Source organism: Hemitrygon akajei, chromosome 2, assembly GCF_048418815.1.
Source record: "Hemitrygon akajei chromosome 2, sHemAka1.3, whole genome shotgun sequence".
Lineage (NCBI taxonomy): Eukaryota > Metazoa > Chordata > Chondrichthyes > Myliobatiformes > Dasyatidae > Hemitrygon > Hemitrygon akajei.
Genome location: NC_133125.1, coordinates 91,814,725 through 91,834,309, shown reverse-complemented (window position 1 = coordinate 91,834,309; position 19,585 = coordinate 91,814,725). Strand labels below are relative to the sequence as shown.

Sequence of the window (19,585 nt, the reverse complement as noted above, 5' to 3'; positions counted from 1 at the left end):
ACTAATAAACTTTAACAGGAAGTTGGAAGTTAGAGGAGCTTGAGGAGATTTGGAATGTCACCAAAAGCCCTTGCAAACTTTAACAGATGTACCATGGAAAGCATTCTAACTGTCTTCATCACCATCTGGTATGGGCGGTGAGGGGAAGGCTACTGCACAGGATCGAAGTAAGCTGCAGAGAGTTGTAAAATTAGTCAACTCAATCATGGGTACTAGCCTTTATAGTATCCTGGACATTTTCAAGGAGTGGTGTCACAAAAAGGCGGATCAATCATTAAGGACTCCCATTGCACAGGTCATGCCCTCTTCTCATTGCTACCTTCAGGAAGGAGGTACAGGAGCCTGAAGGCACACACTCAGTGATTCAGGAACAGTTTCTTCCCCTCTGCCATCCGAATTTCTGAGTGGACGTTGAACCTATAAACACTACCTCAGTACTTTTTAAATTTTTTGTACTATTTGTTTAATTTAACATATATTCATACTGTAATTCACAGTTTTTTCTTTATTATCATGTATTGCACTGTACTACTGCCGCCAAGTTAACAAATTGCCGGTGATATTAAACCTGATTCTGATGCTGATTCTAAATTGAGAGCTGAAAAGTAAATGTAAATACCTGTTTTGGTGCTTTAGTAATCAATAATACATTTGACATATGAATAAAAAAAATAGGCTGAGTTCAGTTTAGGTAATGGTAACACAGGAGAGTGTCGGGTGATCCCTGCAATGAACTTATCCACAACAATTTGGCCAAAACTTGATAGTTAATAATATAAAGGTAATAAGAAAAAGAAATGAAGCTCTGAAAGAAACATAGAAATCTAGAGCACATTACAGGCCCTATGGCCCACAATGTTGTGCTGACCATGTAACCTACTCTGGAAACTGCCTAGAATTTCCCTACCCTATAGCCCTCTATTTTTCTAAGCTCTATGTTCCTATCTAAGAGTCTCTTAAAAGACCCTATTGTATCTGCCTCTACCACCTTTGCTGGCAGTGCATTCCACACACCCACCACTCTGTGTGAAAAACTTACCCCTCACATCTCCTCTGTACATACTTCCAAGCACCTTAAAACGATGCCCCCTCGTATTAGCCATTTGAGCACTGGGAAATAGCCTCTGGCTATCCACGTGACCAATGCCTCTCATCATCTTATCCACCTCTATCAGGTCACCTCTCATCCTCTGTCGCTCCAAGGAGAAAAGGCCAAGTTCACTCAACCTATTCTCATAAGGCATGCTCTCCAATCTAAGCAATATCCTTGTAAATCTCCTCTGCACTCCTGTAATGAGGTGACTAGAACTGAACACCGTACTCCAAGTGGGGTCTAACTAAGTTCTTATATAGCTGTAACATTACCACATGGCTGTTGAACTGAATCCCATGGTTAGTAAAGGCCAACACGCTATATACCTTCTTAACAACACTATCAACCTGCACAGCAGCTTTGAGATCCTATGAACACGGACCCCAAGATCTTGCTGATCCTCCACACTGCCAAGAGTCTTACTATTAATATTATACTCTATGTTCAAATTTAACCTACTTCGCACTTATCTGGGTTGAACTCCATCTGCCACTCCTCAGCACAGTTTTACATCTTATTGATGTCGTGTTGTAACCTCTGACAACTCTCCAGGCTATCTACAACACCCCCAACCTTTGTGTCATCAGCAAACTTACTAACCCATCCTTCTACTTCCTCATCCAGGTTATTTATAAAAATCAGAAAGAGTAAGGGTCCCAGAACAGATCCCTGAGGCACACCACTGGTCACCGACCTGCATGCGGAATATGAACCATCTACAACCACTCTTTGCCTTCTGTGGACAAGCCAATTCTGGATCCACAAAGCAAGGTCTCCTTGGATCCCATGCCTCATTACTTTCTGAATGTGCATCACATGGGGAGCCTTACTGAAATCCATATACAATGCATCCACTGCTCTACCTTCATCAATGTATTTTGTTACATCCTCAAAGAATTCGATCAGGTTTTTAAGGGATGACCTGCCCTTGACAAAGCCATGCTGACTATCCCTAATCCGATTATGTCTCTCCAAATGCTCACAAATCCTACCTCTCAGGATCTTCTCCAACAACTCCAACACTGAAGTAAGACCAATGGTCTATAATTTCCTGGTTATCTCTACTCTCTTTCTTGATTAAGGGAAGAAGGTTTGCAATCTCCAATACTCTGGTACCTCTCCTGTCCCTATTGATGAAGCAAAGATCATCGCTAGAGGTTCAGCATCTTCTCCCTCACTTCCCACAGTAGCCTGGGGTATATCTTGTCCAGCCCCGGTGACCTATGTAACTTAATACCTTTCAAAAGCTCCAGCACATCCTCTTTCTTAATGTCTATACACTCAAGCGATTCAGTCCATTGTAAGTCATCCCCATAATTGCCAAGGTCCTTTTTCCTGGTGAATACTGAAACTAAGTATTCATTAAATATCACCGCTACCTCTTCCGATTCTGTGCACGTTTCCACTCTCGCTCCTAATTGGTCCTATTCTCACATTGTTTATCCTCTTGCCCTTCATATACTTGTAGAATGCCTGGGGTTTTTCTTAATTCTGCCCGCCAAGGCCTTCTCATGGCCCCTTGTAGCTCTTCTAATTTCATTCTTGAGCTCCTTCCTGGTACCCTTGTAATTTTCTAGAGCTCGAACAGTACCTAGTTTGTTGAACATTTCATGTTTTTCTTCTTAAATAGGTTTTCTACATCCTTTTTACACCATTGCTCTTTTACCCAATTATCATTTCCCTGTATCAATGGAACATACTTATGCAGAACACAATGCAAATGTTCCCTGAACATTTTCCATATTTCTGCCATGCACTTCCCTGATAATATCTTCTCCCAATTTACATTCCCAAGTTCCTGCCTAATAGTATCAAATTTCCCCCTACTCCAATTACCGGTAAATGTTTTCCCAAATTGTCTGCTCCTATCCCTGTCTAACGTTATGGTAAAGGAGATTGAATTGTGATCAGTATCTCCAAAATGCTCTCCCACTGAGGGATCTGACACCTGATCAGGTTCATTTCCCAATATCAGATCAAGTACAGCCTCTCCTCTAGTTGGTTTGTCTACATATTGCATCAGAAAACCTTCCTGAACACACCTAACAAACTCCACCCCATCTCAACTCCTTGCTCTAAGGACATGCCAGACAATATTATCACCCATCACAACAACCCTATTATTATTGCCCTGTTCTAGAATATGCCTCCCTATCTGCTCCTCAATGTCTCTGTTACTTTTGGGGGTCTATATAAAAAAAAACCGGTAGAATTATTGACCCCTTTCTGTTCTTAACTTCCACCCACAATGACTCAGTAGACAATCCCTCCATGACGTTCTCCTTTTCTGCAGCCATACTATCCCTGATTAGCAGTGCCACTCCCCCACATCTTTTGCCTTCCTCCCTATCCTTTCTGAAACATCTAAAGCCCACCGCACTCAGCAGCCATTCCTGCCCCTGAGTTATCCAAGTCTCTGTAATGGCCAGAACATCATCGTTCCGTGTATTGATCCACGCTCTAAGTTCATCCGCCTTGTTTATGATACTCCTTGCATTAAATTAGACAAATCTCAAACCATCTGGCTGAGTGCTTCTTTGCTCTATCATCTGCCTATCCTTCCTCAGAAGCTCCCTACCAGCTGTCACTACTTGTGCGCCAACTGCCCCATCTTCTGCCTCTTCACTTCAGTTCCCACCCCCCTGCAAATCTAGTTTAAACCCTCCCCAACAACATTAGCAAACCTCCCTCCCAGGATATTGCTTTCCCTCCAGTTCAGGTGCCTCAGTTCCTGATGAACTGATTATTTAATGCCCCTCTGAAAGCTGAACTGGAAAGCAGTTTCTCTATCTTCAGTTTCCACAAGGTCACATTGTGTTTTCCAGTGTGATTCAGCACACTTTGATGAATGATCACGGCACTTTAATCCAAATTGCTTCTGGTGCATCTCAAATCTATTTGTTACAATAAAGCTTTAGAAATTTCATGCTTATTCGACCAATTTTCCAGTTCTAATAATTTAAAGAAGCTCTAAAAATTAAATCCAAAGAACAATAATAAGATAATTTTAAAGGACCATGTGACCATAAGACAGGGCAGAGGGAAGCCATTCAGCCCATTGAGTCTGTTCTGCCTGATATATTTCCCTCTCAACTCCATTCTTCTGCCTGCTCCCATAGCGTTTGACACCCTTACTAGTCAAGAACCTATCAACCTTAGCTTTAAATATACCCAATGACTTGCCCTCACAGTCATCTGTGCCAATTAATTCCACAGGTTCACCACCTTCTGGCTAAAGAATTTCCTCAGCTCCTTTCTAAACAGACATCGTTCTATTCTGAGGGCTGTGGCCAGAGGTCCTAGGCTCTCCCACTACGGTATTGGAAACATTCTCTCCAATTCCATTCTTTCTACAAATATCAATATTCATTAGGTGTTAATGAAAACCCTATCATTCTTCTAAACATCCAGTGAGTGCAGGCCCAAAGCCTTCGAATGCTTCTCTTTCATTCCTGAGATCATTTTCGTAAACCTCCTCTGGACCTACTCCAATGCCAACATATCTTTTCTCAGATAAGTGGCCTAAAACTGCTCATAATACTCCAAATGCTGCCTGACTAAATGCCTTACGAAGCCTCAGCATTAGATCCTTGCTTTCATATCCTCATCCTCTTGAGATGATTGCTAACATTGCAATTGCCTTCCTTACTACCAACCCAACCTGCAAGTTAACCTTTTGGGAAACCTACAGTAGGACTCCCAAGTATCTCTGCACCTCTGATTTCTGAATTCACTCCCCCATTTAGAAAATCATCTATTCCTTTATTCCTTCTACCAATTCATGATCATGAACTTCCTTAGACTGCATTCCATCTGCCACTTCTTTGCCCATTCTCCAAATCTGTCCGAGTCCTTTTACAGTCCCCCTGCTTCTTCAGCACTACTTTCCCCTCCTTCTATCGTTGTATAATCCACAAACAACCGCAAAGTCATCAATTACATTATCCAGATCATTGACAAACATGTGAATAATAGCGGATCCAACACCGACCCCTGCGGAACATTACTAGTCACTGGCACCCACTGCCTATTTTTATACTGTTCCTCCAAGTACCCCAAAACCTCATTCTTAATAATGGAATCTAACATCTTGCCAACTGATGAAGTCATGCTAACTGCCTATAACTTCTTAAAGAGTGGAGTGACATTTGCAATTTTCTAGACCCCTGGAACCATACCAGAATCTAGTGAATCTTGAATGATCACTAATAATGCCTCCACAATCTCTTCAGCTCACACTTTAAGAAAGGTGGGGTGCAGTCTATCTGGTTCCGGTGACTTATCTACCTTCAGACTGTTCAACTTCCCTAGCACCTTCTCAGAAATGACAACTACACTCGCCTCTTCCATTTGACACTGTCAGGTTACTGGCACGTTGCTGGTGTCTTCCACAGTGATGACTGACACAAAATACTTACTGAATTCTGCTCTGAATCTCTTTATTGCTAATTGCCGACAGGACATCAACCATCTCGACTTCACCACACCGTGTTCAAAATCCAACCTAACTCCTTCCGAACGCTCTGCTCTCCGCTCCCTCCGCACCAATCCCAACCTCACTATAAAACCTGCTGATAAGGGGGGAGCTGTTGTTGTCTGGCATACTGACCTCTACCTGGCTGAGGCACAACGACAACTCTCTGATACCTCCTCTTATTTATCCCTTGATCATGACCCCACTAAGGAGCACCAGGCCACTGTCTCCTATACCATCACCAACCTTATCAGCTCTGTGGATCTCCCATCCACTGCCACCAAACTCATAGTTCCCACACCCTGCACTTCCCGTTTCTACCTCCTACCCAAGATCCACAAACCTGGCTGTCCAGGTAGACCTATTGTCTCAGCTTGCTCCTGCCCCACTGAACTCATTTCTGCATACCTTGACACTGTCTTATCCCCCCTTGTTCAATCTCTTCCCACCTATGTTCGTGCCACTTCTCATGCTTTGAATTTTTTCAATGATTTTAAGTTCCCTGGCCCCCACCGCCTTATTTTCACCATGGATGTCCAGTCCCTATATACCTCCATCTCCCCCCACCCCCCCAACCCCCCAAGACGGTCTCGAAGATCTTCGCTTCTTTTTGGATTCCAGACCTAACCAATTCCCTTCTACCATCACTCTCCTCCAATAATTTCTCCTTTGGCTCCTCCCACTTCCTCCAAACCAAGGGTGTAGCCATGGCACCCGTATTGGTCCCAGTTATGCCTGCTTTTTTGTTGGCTTTGTGGAACAGTCCATGTTCCAAGTCTATACGGATATCCATCCCCCTCTTTTCCTTCGACTGCATTGGCGCTGCCTCCTGCACGCATGCTGAGCTCGTTGACTTCATTAACTTTGCCTCCAGCTTTCACCCTGCCCTCAAATTTACCTGGTCCATTTCCGACTCCTCCCTCCCCTTTCTTGATCTTTCTGTCTCCATCTCTGGAGATGGCTTATCTACTGATATCTACTTTAGGCCTACAGACTCTCACAGCTACCTGGACTATTCCTCTTCCCACCGTCTCTTGCAAAAATGCTATCGCCTTCTCACAATTCCTCCATCTCTGCCGCATCTGCTCTCAGGATGAGGCTTTTCATTCCAGGATGAAGGAGATGTCTTCCTTTTTTAAACAAAGGGGCTTCCCTTCTTCCACCATCAACTCTGCTCTCAAACACATCTCTCCCATTTCCCGCACATCTGCCCTCACCCCATCCGCCCGCCACCCCACTCGGGATAGGGTTCCCCTTGTTCTCACCTACCACCCCACTAGCCTCCAGGTCCAACGTATAATTCTCCGTAACTTCCGCCACCTCTAACGGAATCCCACTACCAAACACATCTTTCCCTCCCCCCCCTTTCTGCTTTCCACAGGGATCGCTCCCTACGCGACTCCCTTGTCCACTCGTCCCCCCCATCCCTTCCCACCAATCTCCCTCCTGGCACTTATCCTTGTAAACGGAACAAGTGCTACACCTGCCCTTACACTTTCTCCCTCACTGCCATTCAGGGCCCCAGACAGTCCTTCCAGGTGAGGCGACACTTCACCTGTGAGTCGGCTAGTGTGGTATACTGCGTCCAGTGCTCCCGGTGTGGCCTTTTATATATTGGTGAGACCCGATGCAGACTGGGAGACCGTTTCGCTGAACACCTACGCTTGGTCCGCCAGAAAAAGCAGGATCTCCCAGTGGCCACACATTTTAAGTCCACGTCCCATTCCCATTCTGATATGTCTATCCATGGCCTCCTCTACTGTCAAAATAAATCCAAACTCAGGTTAGAGGAACAACGCCTTATATACTGGCTGGGTAGCCTCCAACCTGATGGCATGAACATTGACTTCTCTAACTTCCGTTAATGCCCTTTCTCCCCTTCTTACCCCATCCCTGACATATTTAGTTGTTTGCCTGTTCTCCATCTCCCTCTGGTGCTAACCCCTCCCCCCGCCTTTCTTTCTCCCGAGGCCTCCCGTCCCATGATCCTTTACCTTCTCCAGCTCTGTATCACTTTCACCAATCACCTTTCCAGCTCTCAGCTTCACCCCACCCCCTCCAGTCTTCTCCTATCATTTTGCATTTCCCCCTCCCCCTACTACTTTCAAATCTCTTACTATTTTTCCTTTCAGTTAGTCCTGACGAAGGGTCTCGGCCCAAAACGTCGACAGTGCTTCTCCTTATAGATGCTGCCTGACCTGCTGCGTTCCACCAGCATTTTGTGTGTGTTGTTTGAATATCCAGCATCTGCAGATTTCCTTGTGTTTGCTCTTTGAATTCATCTATCATTTCTTTGCTCCCCTTTACTACCTCTACTGCATCACTTCCATTAGTGCGATTTACAGCCTTTCCTCTCTTATACTCTTTATATATCTGAATACCTCATCTTTTCTCCCCTTATTTCTTTTTTAATTGCATTTTGTTGAATGTTAAAAGCTTCCCAATCCTCTAACTTCCCACTGTCTTACTATATTGTATGCCCACTCTTATGCTTTTATGTTGTCTTTGACTTTCCTTGTCGGTCACAGTGGCCTCATCCATCTTTCAGAGTTCCTGTTCTTCTTTGGGTTGAATCGATCCTGCGCCTTCCAAATTACTCCCAAAAACACTAGCCAATGTTGCTGTACTGTCATCCTTCCTTGTGTCCTCTTCTAGACAACTTTGGCCAGCTCCTTTCTCATTCCTGTGTAGTTATCTTTACTCAGTTGTAATATCAATACATCTAGTTTTAGCTCTCCCTCTCAAACTGCAGGGCTGCAGGGTGACTTCTGTCCAGTTGTGATCACTGCCTCCTAAGAATTCCTTTGTCTTAAGCTTCCTAATTAAGACTGGTTCATAAAGCAACACCCAATCCAGAATTGCCTTTTCAGCCAGAAGCGGGTTTAACATGCTATCTTGTAGATATTTTACAAATTCCTTGTCTTGGGATCCAGTACCAACCTAATTTTCCAAATTAACCTTGATATTGAAATCCCCCATGACCATCATAACATTGTCCTTTTTAGATGTTTTTTTCTATTGCTGTTATAATTTCTACCCCAGATCCTGGCTGCAATTTGGAGGTCCATAAATAACTCCCATCAGAGTCGTTTTACTGTTGCAATTTCTTTACTTACAAGGTTTCTACATCTACGAGGGGGCATAATTTTAAGGTGATTGGAGGAAAGTAGGTCAGGATGTCAGATATAATTTTTGACTTAGAGTATGGTAGGTGTGTAGGCTGCACTACCAAAGGTGGTGTTAGAGGCAAATACATTAGGAACATTTAAGAGACTCTTAAATAGACAGACAATGGGAAAACAATGGAGAGCTATGAGTCAGGGAAGGGTTAGATTCATCTTAGTGTAGGGTATATGGGCTGCAGCACATCATGGGCTGAAAGGCCTGTACTGTGCTGTACTGTTGAGGTTCTATCTTCTGATCCTATGTCACTTCTTTCAAGGGACTTGATTTTATTTTTGCCAGCAAATTCACTCCACCCCCTCTGCCCACCTGCCTGTCCTTTCGATACGATGCATATCCTTGGATGTTGAGCTGAGGTCTCCTTTCAACCATGACTGTGATGCCCACTATCTTGTTGCATGGGCAACTGCCGGTCTTCCATACAACCTTGCCCAGGCCTGCGCCCTGGAGAGGACTTTCCAGGCGCAGATCCATGGTCTCACGAGATTAACGAGCATACATACAGTCCTGTATCACCATCCTTCTGTTCAATTTTGTCTCCAATTTTGCCTGAAGTTAAATTCTCATTCCTTTCTAAACTTCTGGTCTTATTCTTTATTCCGGAGACTTTAGTAAACTCTCCTGCACTCTTCCCTTTTAGCTTATCTAAATTTCCCATGCTGTTGAAACCCTCCTCCCTCCTATTGTTTAGTTTAAACCCACATCCACAGCCCCAGTTACCGGTATATGATTTTCAGTATCTCATGAGAGCAGCTCCCTCCTTCCCCGGAACTGGAGCTAATGTACCACAAATTCAGACTGACTTCAACACTAATCCTTGAGCCACCCATTTAACCTTCTGATCTTATTAACCCTTTAACAATTTGTACAAAGCCGAGGTACCAATCCAGGGTTTATAACCTTTTTGCTCTATGTTTTAATTTAGTCCCTAGCTACTCAAATTCTCTCAGTGGAATCTCTTTCCTTGTAGATCAGATAATATGTCCTGAAGCTGGGCATCAGTCAGACAACACAAAACCTTCTAAGTGAGAGAAAGGCTTACTATTCTGCAGCATCTTTCTCATCTTTTGATCATTCCAATACAATCTTTACATTTGAATATGTTCAAAACCTGTCTATCTTGTGCTAGTATTAATTATTGCATCCAGAGTGAAAACTCCACCCTCCAGTTTTAGTGCACATATCATGTTTACATTATTTGGCTTCAAAGGGGAGAAATGGGTTAGGTTGGCAACATTTAGCGTACATTACACTGACAAGGTTTGTCTCTGAAGAAGATCTTCAAGAAAAATCTTGATATTGAATGTACAAATTATTTCAATAGTTAATTTCATTATGTGCGATAAAGTACCAATCATAATTAATCATGCAATCTTTCTTGTATTCATACGGTTTTACTGGTTCTTGTGGAGGCACTGATGGACTTGCCTCTTGCTGTACAGAAGAAATTGTGCTCTACATTCTCCAGTGTGGAGAGTAGATCTCCTGGGGGGTAAAAATTTAACAGTACCAGAGGATTAGAGTAGAGTTAATTAGTTGTAAAATGGAAAATAAAGCTTTAATTATTATTATAGTCAGCAAAGCTTGCACCTTTATGATCTGAATTTGTAAAATTGCTTTTATATTTGGTTTGGGTAATATAAAATGTAAAATAGCCTAAGGCCATGGAACCTCTGAGAAGAGAAATACACTCTACAGTAAATTCACAGAAATAATTTAAACTCTTCTTATATGTATATTAGTAAGTACAGAACATCACTTTACATTTGTGATCTTCGTTCATCGAACTGCTAAATCACGTGTTTCTCATTTTCCTTTACAGGTTGCCGTGAAGCCATGTGGCTGCATGAATGGTGGAACATGTGTTACAAATATCAATTTCCCCCCAGGAAGTGGTGAATACCTCTGTGTGTGTCCTGTCGGATTTGAAGGGGAGTCTTGTCAAGAAAATGTAGATGAATGCAAATCAAGTCCATGTGGTGTGGGCACTTGTCTGGATGGTATCAACAGCTACTCTTGCAGATGTCCAGCTGGCCTCACAGGTAGCAAGGCATATTTACCTTTACAAAAAAATTATTGGTAGAAGTGTTAGGTAAAATAGGAGTTAAAGCGATCTTGTATTATTGCTTTTGCACTACGTGTTGCAGAACAAGAATATTTACCCTTTGGAATTACCATGATTACAACAATGCTTGTTCCCCTCAACTGTTTTATTCTGACATCTTCACCCTTCCTTTTCAGTCCTGATGAAGGGTCTCGGCCCAAAATGTCAACTGTTTACTCATTTCCATAGATGCTGCCTGACCTGCAGTGTTCCTCCAGCATGTTCTGTGTATTCCTGTGGGTTCCCAGCATCTATAGATTTTCTCGTATTTGTGAATTGTTTCTGATCTTATTGTTGGTCATATAAACAATTTTAAATAATTCACTATATATGAGAAGATTTCCTTAAAGCTTTAATTATAAGTTTGTCTGAACGCCGTTCACCATGTTTTCACATAAGTTCCCCTTTCTACACAGTGAATGGAAAACGATTAGCAGAGTGGATGGAATTTCGGGCTTGCACTTTGTATTTGTAATGAAGAAGCTGTTTATGAAGTTAGGAGGTCACACTGAGGAGAATGTTATTCCCTTGGTTTGTATTAGTGCTGCTGCTTGTGTTCCCATTAGTTCAAAGGGAGTTCAGGTAATAGAGTTTCCAAGTATTGGTATTTTTAAATGAAATATTATCAAAGGTTGAGAGATTAATAACGTCAAAAAACAATTTAAAAAGACTGCAGAGGGGGGAAATCTGAAATAAAAATGAAGATTGCCAGGAACTCCCAGAATTTTAGGCAGGATATGTGGAAAGCAAAACAGTTTGCTTCAGGACAAAGATCATCCATCAGAACTGGGGAAAAGAGAAAGTGAAGTGCAGCTATTTTTTAAAGTAGTTTGTAGCTATTAGTATTAGTGAAACATGGTTGCACGATGGGTGTGATTGGCAACTAAATATTCCTGGATTTTGTTGCTTCAGGTGTGATAGAATCAGAGGGACAAGAGGGGGAGGTGTTGCGTTGCTTGTCAGAGAAAATATTACAGCAGTGCTCTGGCAGGATAGATTAGAGGGCTCGTCTAGGGAGGCTATTTGGGTGGAATTGAGAAATGGGAAAGGTGTAGTAACAATTATAGGGGTGTGTTATAGACCAGCTAATGGGGAGCGAGAAATGGAGGAGCAAATTTGCAAGGAGATAGCAGATATTTGTAGTAAGCACAGGGTTGTGATTGTAGGAGATTTTAATTTTCCACACATAGACTGGGAAGCCCATACTGTAAAAGGGATGGATGGTTTGGAGTTTGTAAAATGTGTGGCGGATAGTTTTTTGCAGCAATACATAGAGGTACCAACTAGAGAAGGGGCAATGTTGGATCTTCTGTTAGGGAATGAAACAGGTCAGGTGATGGAGGTATGTGTTGGGGAGCACTTCGTGTCCAGTGATCACAATGCCATTAGTTTCAATATAATTATGGAGAAGGATAGGACTGGACCCAGGGTTGAGATTTTTGATTGGAGAAAGGCTAACTTTGAGGCAATGCGAAAGGATTTAGAAGGAGTGGATTGGGACAATTTGTTTTATGGGAAGGATGTAATAGAGAAATGGCCGTCATCTAAAGGTGAAATTTTGAGGGTGCAGAATCTTTATGTTCCTCTTAGGTTAAAAGGAAAGGTTAAAAGTTTGAGAGAGCCATGGTTTTCAAGGGATATTGGAAACTTGGTTAGGGAAAAAAGAGATATCTGCAATAAATATAGGCAGCATGGAGTAAATGAGGTGCCCGAGGAATTTAAAGAATGTAAGATGAATGTTAAGAAAGAAATTAGAAAAGCTAAAAGAAGATATGAGGTTGCTTTGGCAAGTAAGGTGAAAATAAATCCAAAGGGTTTCTACAGTTATATTAATAGCAAAAGGATTGTGAGGGATAAAATTGGTCCCTTGGAGAATCAGAGTGGACAGCTATGTGCGGAGCCAAAAGAGATGGGGCTTTTGACAATTTCTTTTCTTCGGTATTCACTAAGGGGAAGGAATTTGAATTGTGTAAGGTAAGGGAAACAAGTAGGGAAGTTATGGAAACTATGATGATTAAAGAGAAGGAAGTACAGGCGCTTTTAAGGAATATAAAAGTGGATAAATCTCCGGATCCTGACAGGATATTCCCTATGACCTTGAGGGAGGTTAGTATAGAAATAGCAGGGGCTCTGACAGAAATATTTCAAATGTCATTAGAAACGGGAATGGTGCCGGAGGATTGGCGTATTGCTTACGTGGTTCCGTAGTTTAAAAAGGGTTCTAAGAGTAAACCTAGCAATTATAGGCCTGTCAGTTTGACGTCAGTGGTGGGTAAATTAATGGAAAGTATTCTTAGAGATGGTATATATAATTATCTGGATAGACAGGGTCTGATTAGGAACAGTCAACATGGATTTGTGCGTGGAAGGACATGTTTGACAAATCTTATTGAATTTTTTTGAAGACGTTACGAGGAAGGTTGACGAGGGTAAAGCAGTGGATGTTGTCTATATGGACTTCAGTAAGGCCTTTGACAAGGTTCCGCACAGAAGGTTAGTTAGGAAGGTTCAATCATTAGGTATTAATATTGAAGTAGTTAAATGAATTCAACAGTGGCTGGATAGGAGATGCCAGAGAGTAGTGGTGGATAACTTATTGTTAGGTTGGAAGCTGGTGACTAGTGGTGTGCCTCAGGGATCTGTACTGGGTCCAATGTTGTTTGTCATATACATTAATGATCTGGATGATGGGGTGGTAAATTGGATTAGTAAGTATGCAGATGATACTAAAGTAAGTGGCGTTGTGGATAATGAAGTAGGTTTTCAAAGTTTGCAGAGAGATTTAGGCCAGTTAGAAGAGTGGGCTGAGCGATGGCAGATAGAGTTTAATGCTGATAAGTGTGAGGTGCTACATTTTGGTAGGAATAATCCAAATAGGCCATACATGGTAAATGGTAGGGCATTGAAGAATGCAGTAGAACAGGGTGATCTAGGAATAATGGTGCATAGTTCTCTGAAGGTGGAATCTCATGTGGATAGGGTGGTGAAGAAAGCTTTTGGTATGTTGGCCTTTATAAATCAGAGTATTGAGTATAGGAGTTGAGATGTAATGTTAAAATTGTACAAGGCATTGGTGAGGCCAAATTTGGAGTATTGTGTACAGTTCTGGTCACCGAATTATAGGAAAGATGTCAACAAAATAGAGAGCGTACAGAGAAGATTTACTAGAATGTTACCTGGGTTTCAGCACCTAAGTTACAGGGAAAGATTGAACAAGTTAGCTCTTTATTCTTTGGAGCGTAGAAGGTTGAGGGGGGATTTGATAGAGGTATTTAAAATTATGAGGGGGATAGATAGAGTTGATGTGGATAGGCGTTTTCCATTGAGAGTAGGGGAGATTCAAACAAGAGGACCTGCGTTGAGAGTTAGGGGGCAAAAGTTTAAGGGTATCATGAGGAGGAATTTCTTTACTCAGAGAGTGGTAGCTGTGTGGAATGAGCTTCCAGTAGAAGTGGTAGAGGCAGGTTCGGTATTGTCATTTAAAGCAAAATCAGATAGATATATGGACAGGAAAGGAATGGAGGGTTATGGGCTGAGTGCAGTTTGGTGGGATTAGGTGAGCGTAAGCATTCGGCATGGACTAGAAGGGCCAAGATGGCCTGTTTCCGTGCTGTAATTATTATGTGGTTATATAGTTAAGTTGTTGAGAATTGGGAAAGGCTAGAAAGGCAAGAGGCATTTTTCTGATATAGTAGGAAAAATAACTCTTGCTTATCTAGTCTTTCCCCTCTCGACAACTTAATGCTAAATTGTTCTCTGTCTTTCCCACTTATGAGGTTACCATGTTGATAAGCTGTTGGTGAAGCCATTTGCTTTATAGGTTAATGAGAGAAGGAATATGAAATAGCTTTGCCAGAATTGTAGGAAACATCGCAGGGGTTCCCAACCCGATATCCACAGTTAAATAGTAGGAGTCCATGGCATAAAAAAGGTTGATTCTATTGTGTTTCTTTGTACTTACTAAGAAAATGAAAATGAATCTCAGAGTAGTATGTGCTGGCTTATAATGTATGTATTGTGATAACAAATTTACTTCGAACTTTGAAGAAACATAACTGGCCAGTTCTGATATAAACAGAGAAGATAAGTTACCTGAAATAGTTGAGTTTATTGACTCCAGGTGACTGCAATATGCTGAGATGGAAGGTGATGTGATATTCCTCAAACTTACTTTGAGCATCTCCAGAACAGTATAAGAGGTCACAAACGAGAATTATATAAAAACACAGATGTAATTTTGGCCCTTGCATTTCTCATAGCTAGACCTTAGATCTCAAGCAAGTGGAGTTGTAGGAAGCAATGTTCATTTTGAACTGAGTGTGTTGACAGTGAACTGGTTGGTTGTTACTTAAAAGAAGAAATTAAATTGCCCTCAGATTATCCCGTGGTGGGACGAAGGTGTAAAGGGATTGTACTCCCTTGGAAAAGATAAGCTGGTTGAGACCAAAACACTCAGTTACCTTGTCCTCAACATTTCCTTCAAATACAGATGAAGCAGTGATTCACCTACACTTCTTCCATACAAGTAAACTGTGTTCAGGTCTTACAGTGTGGGTGAACCCTTATATTGAAGTCCCACACAGATTGGTGACTGCTTTGCAGAGGACCTGATTGACCTACAGGAACCACACCGAGCTTCCAGTTGTCTGTCAGTTTGTTTCCGTGACCAATTCTACTCTAACCTATCTCTGACCTTCTACACTGTTTCAGTGAGGCACAGGTCACCTTGATTAAGTACTGCCTTAATATAAAAAGGATCTTATTACAATAAGCTACAAATTTCACTTGACCCCACCCTATCAAAAGTATGCCCTTTGACCTCTTCGTCACTCCCTCATCCTCTTTGCAACTAAACCTAATTCACTTTCGTTCTTTTTCAGTCTGATAAAGTGTTTTTGACCTGAAGCATAAACTTTTTCTCTTTCCACAGATGTTACCTTCCTTCACTTTTCCACCTTTGCTTGCTTAATGTACCCTGCTTTTATATGTTTTCTGCAAGAAAGATGATAGAGACCATTCTTGTTGGCATCTATGGAAACCTGTGAAGGACAATGTCTGAATGTGGTCTCTTCTCAACCATAGCTCTAAACACCAACATAATTGATCATAACTGAGGCCCTTCATTGGTCAAGGTTGACCATGGACGTTGCGTCCTAGCTGTCTACATGATACACAGGCTGGGTGATGCACCATCAATAACTCACTCTGAGACGTAAAAGCGAGGTATCGGCTTTTATTGACTGGAAGAAGGAACAAGCAGTGAGTGACCACCATACTACATCCTGGAGACTGAGAGGCCGGGCTCAGACCTCCATCACCTTTATACAGGGGTCTGTGGGAGGAGCCACAGGAGCAGTCATCAGGGGGCGTGTCCAGACAGGTATATGTAGTTCACCACACTGGGGCAGTATGAAATGGAGAGAAAGCTGCTGCCCATGTAGCAGGCTCCCCCTTTCCACACAGCAGATGAATCCAAAGGAACAGCAGAGACTGATACGGTTTGGCATCACCAGCTTTGTGTGAGTTGCCAGCCAGCATTGAACTCAATGTAGGACTGCCTTAGGGACTTCAGCTCAGGAATTTTTCTTGGGGTTTACTCAAGCCTTCACCATGAGGTGATATAGCTACAAGGCAGTGGAGGTTTGCAGTCAGAGTTTTCCTGCGGCTAGTTGAGTTGCCAACCTCGGCTGACGAGCCCCATCTATCTGAAGTGACTGGTTTCAATGCACCAGTAACCTGTCTTTGCCCCTTCTCCTGTCGGTAGAAATGGTCTCACTGGGCTTAGTACCTAAGCCACATGTGAAGGCCGGGAGCTGAACCTGGTTGTCAGAGGCTATCTGAGATGCACAGCATTGGGAGCATTTAATAGATAGTGGGACCTTACCCCACTGCCTCCCCTAGCTGTGACAACCTTAAGGAACCAGATGTGGTCATAACTACATCATTGGCAAACATTCAGTAAAACCCTAATCCAACAGTAGGTTTGGAAGTATATCCCTTCCACTTGTAAATCACAGTAAAATGCTCTGCTATTGAATTTATATGATATCTCATATATTTTGTCCAGTAGTTATTTAAAAAAATATCCAGACTAGGGGAGATTTAACAGCAATTACAGCTTTTCCTACTTTTAATTCCACTTTTAATAGTCCTCAACTCTGACAGATGTTCAAGGACTAACAATGTCATCTATAACTATGTCCAGTCCCGGTTCATTAATTTCTAAAATGTCTGCTTAAAAATGTTCCAGTGAGAATAATGCAAGCCAGTTGAATTTATTGTCAAAACACTAGAATCTCATTATCCGTATTTGTTCACAGTAGATAGTAAGTGTAAATTACATTTAAGTCATTGCAGTTGTTTGACATATACAGGAAACTAAGTTCTTGGAGGATTAGGTGGGATCTGCGTTTTGGTAAATTGTAGAATACCCGCCAGATAACCTTAGTCTTGTGGGATAAGAGATTATAAATTTACAGAGATGGATCAATTGTTGGTTAATGGCCTCATCAGAAAGCAAAAGAATCATTGATATCCTATTAAATATTCTGAGATGACACATTCTTTAAACTTGTGTTGGTGGTACTGTTTAGGAGTAATTGGTCTCCAGTAAAAAAAAATGACTTTCATCGATAAACAGTGCTTCCAGGACTTTAATCATCTAGGGCCACATAAAGCTCCACCAGAGTTTCCTCTGGCATCAACATGCTCTTGGGCTGGGCCCAATCTAACTAGCAAGAGTCCCACAAATATTATTCTTACACATGTGATGTTGGGAGGCTAATGCTTCACCAAGGAGGTGAACGGGTTTCAAGTTTAGTGGACAGCAATAAAATTCTTTAACTTTCAAGTTTTACTGAGCTAGGTTTTGGGGAGCTCAATAACACAAATCTAAATCTTCAGGAATTGTAAGCTTTGGTTAATAATCTTTACTCTCACTGAATCTATTATTTATTCATTTGATGGATGGGAGTGTCACTGATGAGGGTGCCATTATTGTCCATCCATAATTGTTCCTAATCTTTGCAGCTTGCTACTTCATGGGATAGTTAAGACTCTGCCACAACATTTTGGGTTTGGAGTCACATAGCAGCAGGTCTGGCTCAGGATGACATATTTTATTTTGAAGAACGAGTGTGAACAAGATGGATTTTTATAACAATAAAGTACTTATACACTTGATATTACTGATAATAGATTTGATTCCAGATTTACTTAATTACATAAACGTAAATTTCCATGCTGCCTTAGTGACAGTTGAATTTGGATCAGTGCATCTAACACCCAAGCTGGTCATGGTAGCAGAGTGTAAAACTATCACCAGGTCACCTTTCAGAATATAGTTGCCCCAGCACTGGTCCCCAAGGAGTGGTAAAAAATTCTGAAAGCATCTGCAAAATGCAGTAACTTGATCTGGTTTCTTATATAAACCAACAAAACCTCATCTACCCTCCCCCAATCATCGACTACTGCCACCACGTTTTCTGCAATCCATTGGTAGTCTTGTGTGGAAGGAATTATAAATCAACCAAATCAATTTACTGGCTCAAGGCATATCATTCTTGCCTAGTGATATTTTATCTTCACTAATCAAAATTTGTGCTGCAAGCATACAGGCCTAATTTAAAATTTTGACCAGTAATAAGAAAGATCAGATTTTCATTTCAAAATCTCTGTGTGGAAGCCTCGCAGGTAGCTCACCGGAGCCGTGATAGAAGTCTTCGAGCCGCTGTAGCCTTCCCCTCCTAATCAGCATTGGCTTACATTTCTCTCACCTGCACCTACCTTGAGCTACGGCTTTGATATCATTCACGTACGTATTCTCTGACACCGGGTTAGCTGAATTTTAAACTTTTCACTGAAGAATTATCTCCAGTGATTAAATGAAGGAAAAATCGGTTCTTAAAGAGATGCTAACTATTTTTATCCCAGTTCCAGAATGCATCTACAGGGAATAGTTTCTGAGAATTTACCATTACACCTAATTTAGTAGAGAGCCCTTTTGGTTCTACAGGAATCTCTTTCTTTGATTCTAGGTCAAACCTCTCCAGAGATGGCTGAGTAGAATGTAGCAGCTAAGCCTGACATCATGTTTCAGAGACGAATGCATTAGAAGAGTATTCGAGTCTTCCTGACATTTTTACCAGGAAAAAGGAGCATGTTCATTTTGAGATCTTTGTGTTGACTTGCAGAAAGTTGTGGCTTGCTATCAAAGCTGGCATTTACTTTTCATCACAAACTATGTGACTTGCAAGGCTAGTTCAACTAAGAGTCAACTACGTTTTCGTGGATCAGGAAAGGTGTGTGAAAGTGACAGATTGCCTTCTGTAAAGTACATTTCTATAAAATCTATAAAATTCTGTAAAGTTGGGACTTTATGACAGCTCTCGCTGACTCCTGACAGTGTATCAGTGGGATCACCTGGCCTTCTTCAGGTGGTTTTGGTTTTGGATTATTACAAAGATACATTAAAAAGCTTGGTTTGCATACTGTTCATACAAATCAGATCGTTACATAGTGTATTGAAGTAAACCAATAATGATGCAAAAAAAACTATAAAAGCTACAGAGAAAGTGTAGTGCAGGTAAACGATAAAGTGCAGGATCACATCAGGATAGATAATGAGGTGAAATTTCAATAGGTTTCAAAAGGTACATTTAATGTCAGAGAAATGTATACAATATACATCCTGAAATGCTTATCCATCTTATCGTACCAAAGTTCCATTCAA

General features: G+C 41.7%; 1 protein-coding gene across 1 annotated transcript in view; it reads left to right on the top strand.

Annotated features, from left to right (window-relative positions):
- LOC140714540 (von Willebrand factor D and EGF domain-containing protein) overlaps positions 1–19,585 on the top strand; it is a 308,836-nt gene that overhangs the window by 182,145 nt on the left and 107,106 nt on the right. The window contains exon 18 of the mRNA XM_073025817.1: positions 10,573–10,792. Within this exon, the coding sequence (XP_072881918.1) occupies positions 10,573–10,792 (220 nt within the window). The remainder of the gene's footprint in view (positions 1–10,572; positions 10,793–19,585) is intronic.